At 39.0% G+C, this 8,716-nt stretch overlaps 1 protein-coding gene across 1 annotated transcript; it reads left to right on the top strand.

Moving 5' to 3' along the window:
* The first annotated feature begins 3,650 nt into the window (after positions 1 to 3,650).
* Positions 3,651 to 8,357, top strand: LOC147797700 (uncharacterized). Its single transcript, XM_087142863.1, has 5 exons — positions 3,651 to 3,837; positions 4,448 to 4,555; positions 4,935 to 5,075; positions 5,472 to 5,625; positions 6,187 to 8,357. Exons 1-5 carry the CDS (start codon positions 3,765 to 3,767, stop codon positions 6,266 to 6,268), a joined length of 558 nt encoding a protein of 185 aa, XP_086998989.1. The 5' UTR covers positions 3,651 to 3,764; the 3' UTR covers positions 6,269 to 8,357.
* The last annotated feature ends 359 nt before the right edge of the window (positions 8,358 to 8,716 follow it).

Genomic DNA, 8,716 nt, shown 5'->3' with positions numbered 1-8,716 from the left:
TGGATTAGGTCTATAGACGATGATTGAGATACAGAATGGGTGGAAAATCCTTGAAAATGCTTACAACTGGCCTAAAACTCTACAACTTAGGCCTGCATTTTTCTGCCATCCTTCATTTGAAGGTCAGACCTGTAGCTATGGTTGCATTAAATTTTTCCATGTGCAGCTGTTGAGATTTTTGTGAGATTTTCATTTTGGGTGTCATTGCAAGACATCTGATTTAAAAATTTGTTGAAATAAAATACGCAACTGAAGAGAAGGTGGAAACCTTGAATCGTGATCTGTCCTCACCTTGTTTTCAGAACAAGGATTTAATGACGAGTCTTTTAGCCTTCAAACAGACGAGTCTGTGAAAGAGGTGATTCTGAAGCTGGGGATCCGTCTGAAATGTATGGCCCCTAATTCATCGTGCAGAGGTAATGCAACTGGTCTGCATATGTTTCTGAACATGTCCAATGACTGTACACTGTTTTGAATTATCTGCCAATGAATTGGCAGAAATCTACTGTAGAAAAACTTAAGCCTCTCAAAACACCCAGAGAAGGGGGGTGCAGCCTCCATCGCTTTTAAAGGCCCTGGATGTGTGTTTCATATCGTACAATGGCTTTGTTACATAAGTGTGACTAAAATCCAGGTTTTAAACCAAATTACCTGGCGTAGTGACTTTACGGATGTCAATTTTTTCACATTTTTCACTCTCAAATTACCTGACTTTTCACCCTAACATTTTCTAAATCAGTTGGCGTTTGGAATTAGTCAACATTCAATCTGCTGCATATGATTCAACTATGGACATTCGTCTTAGCCTCTGTACTGACTGATTTATGGTGAATAGAAGATTTGGACAAAATTTCAGGTACCGCACCTGTGAGCTTAAGAAAGGACAAACTCGCATGCTAGTCACAATACATGAAGATGTCATGCAACCTGGACTAGGTTTCCCCCCCCCCAAAAAAAAAATAAAGCAACTTTAATTGCCTTGCCAAAGACACAAATCCCTGATTGTGCTGTGCTAATTGATTTCCCCTCATAGAACCATTCAATCTCTATACAAATGAAACCTGACAGTTATGAACAGTTTTACATTGAACACTTCATGCTGAAAATATGGAATATGACTCCGAAAATAGATCATGGTGATATTCATTCTGATCAGCAAACCATTTAAAAATGATTCGGGCAAGATGTAAAGCAAAAATGGTTCAGTTGTGGCAAAAGACGAAAAGGATGAAACGGTCCTAATGTTACTGCGTAGCCTAACATAACGGTTTTTTTAAACACCTTCTTAACTTTTTAATAAATGCCTATGATTAACAAATAAATTACACAAATTCTGAGAGAAACTTTAAACTTGATACCCTTTTATTTTGTCCTCCCCCCTAATGTTAACGTCATGAAGACTTTTATTTTAGGTGGTTTATCAGAAATCGTCCGGAAGGCAAGATCTGGGGAGTAAACTGTTTTCGATTCTATTTTGACATTGACAAAAATTTTGGATTGGAAATTGGAGGGATGGGGATGGGGGTGACTTACTCGGCCATGGAAATTTGACACCCATGTGAGACTATGTACCGGGCGATGTTCACCGTACCTCAGATATGTATCCGCAGTTTGTTTAAAACCGATGAGGAATCTTACATCAAAACGGAATATTATGAGTTTGTTTTCACAGAATGTTGGTTTAAAATTGCTGTTCACTTAACAACATTGGTGTTATCAGAAGACTGTATCCAGTCTTATGTAGTTCTCTGAGAACACCCAGCGTAGTGGGTTAACACCATAGTTTTACAGTGTACAGAACTACGCTCACAGACAGATCCAAGCGATAGCTAAAGTGGGAAATCTTTCTCCCTAAAGCAAGGCTTTTTCATATTATTAGAGGAAAAAATTGGGTCCGTTTCGTTCTCATATTTCTAAAGTTTGCTTAAAACCTTCAAATGTGGCCTCCCTTTAAAAAGACAATAAAATGTTAAATACAAAAATTGAAATGAGCCCCGCTCCCAAAGATACAATTGCGCCTTGCCATTACCAACGCTGAACTCCATCTGGAAACTAGCATGTCTCAAAACGCAAACACTCGTTTAATTGAGTGTGACTAAAAGTCGTGGTATCTGTTTAGTTCCTTCATCTTATCGGGTGATATTGTGGCGCTGGCTTCTCATATCCTATACTAATTTCAACATTTCCAGTGCCACATCGGTTTGCCTTCCCAGCTGGGCGTGTGCAGATCACCGAGTCAGTTTTTATATGAAGCAATGTGTAATGAGAAAATGCCATACTCGTCATGCCATAATTTTTCGATAGGCCCTATATGTGCCAGCAAGCCTCTGATAAAGCACGGATACTCCGAGCCATCTTACACTGAAACCTGCCCCCTTCAATTATTCGGTCGCTGATCGCAAAGAAGCAGGTCATATTTTATTAAAATATTAAATCAACACCACTGTCCCTCGGCCCTCGGCACTGTTGATAAAACACCTGCGATCGTTGCACAGACAACAATTGGTATGGGCTCTTTGATCAATACCCCCCCCCCCAAAAAGAAGAAGATACCTTGTACTGAAGCTACCTGCCGCCGTGGAGTTGATTGGTCAAGGCACCGGGCTCCTACTTAATCTACCAGAAATAATTAACCATCAATGACCCCAACTAATACACTGGTGTTTTTGACAGTGCAACCTACATGCCTCCATCAATCACGCACTTTTCTGGCGTATATAGCGTGGCATGGAGAGGAGCGGTTCTTGCTGACATGGATAATAAAGAGCGGGAAGTATTAAATTTACTGCGTCGTGTGGATCACTAAAGTATATTGCCTACTCCAGCAATAGTGTTGAAATAACATTTGAGACTGACAAAAGTTAGAACCTTTTTCATTTTTAACAGCTTTAGGTTTCATATCCATGCCACACCTGCAGAAAGCGTTGTTCTTCTTCACTTATTCACCCGAGTAAGAGATCGATGTATTTGGTAGCAGTGGTCCTCGAATGATATTTTTTCGCAATAGTTTCCCATGTGGCTCTCTGATCAAGAACAACCGCCTTAGGGGATTAGCAGGAAGGTCAATGGTAGAGGGCTGTGATCTGTTTATTAAGTTAAAGTTTTGTATTAGATGTTTCCAAGTTTGTCCACTTCTATCCTTATTGAATTCACTTTGTAACTCCTAACATTCCAACACCTTTCTGACTTCATTTCTTGACTAGGGCTTTTTGCAAGTTTATTTAATTCTTACATGACTTTGGAGAGCGGTAGAGTACCGATATTCTCCGTTGAAATCACCTCATGCTGACGCTCAAAGGCAAATTAACATGAATGTTTGCTGGTTTGCCCGTATCCTAAATGTACGTCGGGACAGTATTCATTGACTTGAAAGTGTGAGACTTCTAAGAGAATATTTATACATAAATCGTTCAAATTGAAACACTGCTGTCTTCTGACCATGACTTCAGCTTAAAACTCTTGATAAGCATGGCGCGACAAAGATTTATGGTATCTTTTTTGAGATTACGGATAAAGGCCATCAAAGCAGGAAAGACAACAAATAAGAAACCTGTTTAATCATTGTCAATCCTTGAATCAAGGGTCCATATGGAACTTTGACCTGCATGTCCTCGGCTTCGTGTAGGGTATGGGCACATAAATTGGCGTTGCTTTTTAAAAACGCGCAAAACCCCTTGCCATCCACTTGCTGTGCTGACGTTGATCGAGTGAAAGTCAACGGATCTCGACTACTCCAGTTCAAGGCATTGTGTAACAGGCGCACCATGTTTCGTATTGTTTGTTTGTGTGCTTTGTTCATTTGCAGCTTGGTCTTCGCATCGGCCCAAGACAATGTTGGTATGTTGCATTGATTCTTTACGTTACCCAGAGGTTTTTGTGTGAACAAAAACAATGTAACAATATTTCTTTTCTTGGATGAATTCAAAGATTTGCGTCTGAATATGTAGATCTGAAACAAGAAACATAGCAGCAAATTACTCCTTAAAATAGTGATATATTGAAACATTGCAAACGAGAATAACTGCAAGACAAATGCGCATTCTGAAAGTTTGTTGATATTTTTAATCACATTCCAACAGTACAGTTGGGGTTGCGGTGCACTCAGGATTAGTTGTGGGACAGGGTTTGCTCCGTGATGGACCCAAAAGGTTGCTCATAGTCTTATGCCCCCTCCCCCTGGTTCTGCCACAGGGGGCTAGGATGTTGGACTAGATGAGAGCTAAGGTGTATATTCCTTTTACGCTATCTTTGATCTTCAGGAACTAAAACAAAATGAAAACCACTCTTTGGGCAAGGTTAGGTTAGGCAATACGACCCTCTAGGTGCCCCAGCTACTGCTCCAGACTGGTAAACGGATGGACGTGATGCCACAGTTGGCCCTTGTGGGTCCAGAATCCCTTGTTCGCCCTTTCAATTCACAGCTTTCATTTCCTGATTCATTCTCCAGTCAACAAGGCCGAGAATTTCGTCCCCGTAGACGAGTGGACCACTGAGCGAGTGGAGGCGATGATCAAAGCAAAAGCTGAAGCTGAGGAGAGAGGCAGGACTCCCGAAGGTGTCGTTCATATTCTCGTGCTTTCGGGCCAGTTCAGTATTCCAACAGCGTACGCCTAAAATCGAAGTGCTTCTGATTTTTTTTCTGGAAAAGCAGAACAATAGCCTGAACCTAAAGGCTACCCACACCCACCTCATTGGGTTTTGATTGTTCGAGTAACTTTGCCATTTGCTCTCAACTGGTAGCAAAAATCAGTTATCCGTCAAAGTTGTCCAGTTATTGAAGCACATTGGAACCTGTTTGTAGCCAATTTGTTTCGATCCTGCTAAACAATATTTTCCTCTGAAGAGCTTTACGGCTGATTTCTAGCTTATAGTCATGTAACATCATGTGTAATCATTTGCTGTTGTTATTTTGTATGATTCCATTTTTCATCCAGAGGTGAGAGCCGAGGTTGACTACTTGTTCCACCTCTACGCCAAACACGTCAGGGACGGCAACTGTGGTGCCATCATCAACTTGTATCATCCGGAGATCACGTTGATAGGCTATGATGGGGATTTCATGAAAGGGCTAGAAGGTGAGATCTACCAAACCCTTTCTTCTCCCCAATCCTGACGCGCAATGTCCCTGTGGTATGTCACTGCATTGCAGAGTGTGACACATGGGTCCGCATTTGACGGAGTCTGAATTTCATTCACCTTTTTTTTTTGATAGTGTGGGGTGAATAAAACAACGAATATCACATGTCAATATCACCAGGCTCTAGCGTGTCAAGGAAATGGTTCTTGATTCTTTGCAGTTCCCCAAAGTTTCTTGCATTGGATTTCTTTCTCATTCTCCTTTTCCATTGCTCGAAATTAAGTTTATATTAAATTACGGTTTTACTCATAAGTAGCGTCAGTGAATCCATATGTTACAACTACTAGAAATATTTGGAGCACATTTGAGGATAACAATGTTTTTCATTCCGTAGCTATCCAGTTCACGCTGACCTCCCTAGAGGGTATTGGCAGCATAAATATGACTACACTGGCTGTTAAACCCTTGGGGAAGGATGCTAATTTTGTCTTCCAACACGTCCTCGGCATATGTTACGACCGTGAAGGAAACTTCGTTTACGGCGGACCGTAAGTTGACTTTGTATAAGCGCAGAAACCACTTAAACATTTCCAACCATGATTTTAAAGATCGACAAAATATTTTTTTGCCCAGTAAGGACACTCATTTTGGCCACTTGCTGATGCCAATCAAGGAATCTTTTCATAATTTCATCTTGACATCGACATTTCTATTTATCAAGCCAGACAGTGATGAAAGTATTCTTTGGCCTAGTAGTGAAATTTAATTAATTCAATAACCAGGGAGAATTGGTGCATAATGGTCATCAGCAAGGCTTAAAGTCTTGATGTCTATACAAGGGGCCACTGCTTGGGACAAAAAGTGTGGATCACATTTGCCAACATGGAAGACCAGTCAGTCTGTTGGAATTAATGCCTCTGACGAATCATAATTTGAGAATTACAGCCTCAGGTCATCTTGGGACCCAGTGTTTTACGTCACACCGTGACGATTGTTGTTATCATACAAGCCATCAGTTTCAAACTTGGGACATTGGTGCAAGTCCCCTAAAAAAATAAGCAAAATTTCATGATATTTTGGTAAAAGAAACTGTTGCTGGCTCTTTACAGGACTTTTCTTATCTGGAAGAGGACCAAGGATGGTTTGAGGATCTTCATGGAAATCTATGACGAATCGGCCATGACTATGTAAGAAAGAGAGGAAAAAACGCAAAGTAAAGATACTTGAAAAGAATGCAACTCCACCCTTTTCTTCTTATTTTATGTTAATGAACTGAAAATGGTTATGGTAACCTACAAAATTGCAACAGAAAATATTGAATGACATAAAAGTTACCGCATTGAAAAAGGGTGAGACAGGTAAAACCCCTTTTAAATTAAATGTTTTTGCAACCGTTATTTGAACGTCATTCAATCATTCGATCAATAAATTACATTATTGCAGCAAAATCACTGGGTTCAGTGGCATTTATTTTGATTACATAACTTGTTTATATTTTGAGGCCTATAACTTCAGAATCACCCAGGAGAAGAAGTCTGCCACACGGGCTAAACACATGTAAAAAGTTAAAGTTAATAGTTGAATATCTGTTAACTCGATATATTAAAGTGAAGAAATGATTGTTTTTAAGAATAATTTCTTTCTGAAATCTTATGTTAGTCTTCAATGACTGAAAAATATCGATGTCTTTAATAGGTCATAATGAATCGGAAAGTGCACCGTTTAAACATTCTTTTTTTTATTCAAGCTTTCTTGTGCATCTGTGGGCGCCGTTTCCATGTCCTTCAACCAGAGATGACATGGTTTAATTCAACACCTTTGAAATTTGTTTGAATTGTGAACCCAGAATTTATTCATTGAAACACACCTCTGAGAAAGGGAGTGATTGCTCATGTTTTGTACTCCATACACCAAAGAACCCCCCCCCAAAAAAAAATTAGGCCAGGAAAATCTAAACAAATTTCAGAAGACTTGGAAACACATACCAATTTTACAATGAGGTTTTCTTTGTCGATTTAGACAAAACAAAGAATCTGATGATCTTAATAAAGTTATATTTTATTATTTTTTTATATGTTAAAACATCAAAGTCTTGATGACCGAATTGTAATTTGATTTACAGATAAACATTACCGCACACATAGAACCTAAAAAACATAAAAGACAAAATAATTATTTATTAGAAAAATAATTTATCGATACAAAAATTATGCAAACAAGTTACAAATTTATGTAAATGAAATACTCATTTCCCCAAGTGTTGCTTAAAATGAAATATTGGCACGTGTGTTCAACGGTTTGATAAGGTATTGACTAGTACTTTCAGAGTCCCTCTCAACCTTTTTCTTCGGTTCAACAAACTGCCGTCTTTGTCTAAGTTTCATGGCATTAAATCTATTATTTAGATGGAACCTACTCTTAAAACGATCAGAAACAAGAGGATACTTACCAAAATTCACATGCATGTGTTTTTTATGGATTTTAAAGGGGTGAGAAGGGGGGGGCGTACTTCCATTTTTAGTAACAAAGAAATATGCAGATTCTACATAGACATTCCTCAGTACCTGCAAGTTGCCATCATCTATCTGCTGAATTTGAATTTTTGAATGCTTCCGATTCTCCAAACAAATACCAACCGTGCATTGGAAATATTAGTTGGAGAAACTAAATGCCCTCTCCATGCAGACGTCTCCCTTTGGAAAGTCAAAGTGATAGCCTTGCAAAATTTTGTGACTACGACTACAGTTGTATTTTTTGTCTAAATAAAAACTTTCACTGCAGTGCTCTTATTCTAAAAGCCTTTTGTTTCCAACGAGAAGTCTGTGCATTGGCAATATGTTTTTCTCACAGAGAACAACGACTGTGAAGTAATCATTGCAACAAACATTATAATCGGGGTAACAATTTATGATCAGATTGGTCATCAGAAAAATACTAATTCGACTGTTTGCCGTAATATTCAAGTCATTCCTGGAGGCTCCAAGGTGGCTACGTATTTGACAAAATGGTGGCAATGCAGCTGTGACGGCGAGGACCATGTCTGGAAACTTGGCCAGCCTTGCCGATTACGCACCATTACGCAAGACACAGCCTAATCGTAACATTGATAATGACAGGTGTAAACAACTTTGAAGTGGTTTGTGTGTTACTGCTCTTTGTTTGTTTCTGTATAAATATAGAGCACTTGAAGGTGAATCGTGGACTCAGAGGTTTGTTCATTGTTTATCTTTTAGATACATTTTGATGCCCTGGACGAATAAACTACTGATATCCCACTGCACATTACGTGTTTGTGACATTGTCTATAAGTGTATTAAGTACACGTACTTTGGGGTGAAATATTTCGTACCGTTTTTATCATGGCAACAAATAATTTTATTTTGAAATTGAATATGTAAGAGCACTAGGTACGCGTCTTCTTTTGCAATAATAAAAAAGTCTCGTATCTCATATTACTCCTATAAAGCTAAGAAATATCAATTGAAAAAGTGAACACCACAGAATGTTGTTTGTAATAATGTTCAAATGCCCATGCTGTATTTTCATGTTATTCAGTGTAGTTAGCATGAAAAAAATGCAAAATGGGAATAAATCAGGGTTCTCCGGTGATCCACGTAAGCACGTTCCAACACGGGATGT

Source organism: Acanthaster planci, linkage group LG10 (assembly GCF_054643075.1).
Source record: "Acanthaster planci isolate LZ-2023a linkage group LG10, COTS_SCS, whole genome shotgun sequence".
NCBI lineage: Eukaryota > Metazoa > Echinodermata > Asteroidea > Valvatida > Acanthasteridae > Acanthaster > Acanthaster planci.
This window is presented reverse-complemented; position numbering and strand designations above follow the sequence as displayed.

What these genes read in the sequence shown, in the direction of transcription:
- LOC147797700 (XM_087142863.1), top strand. Translation starts at nt 3,765, where the DNA reads ATGTTTCGTATTGTTTGTTTGTGTGCTTTGTTCATTTGCAGCTTGGTC. An exon ending in GAGAGGCAGGACTCCCGAAG is followed by an intron (nt 4,556 to 4,934) that starts GTGTCGTTCATA and finishes TTTTTCATCCAG; the next exon opens with AGGTGAGAGCCGAGGTTGAC. An exon ending in AACTTCGTTTACGGCGGACC is followed by an intron (nt 5,626 to 6,186) that starts GTAAGTTGACTT and finishes GGCTCTTTACAG; the next exon opens with GACTTTTCTTATCTGGAAGA.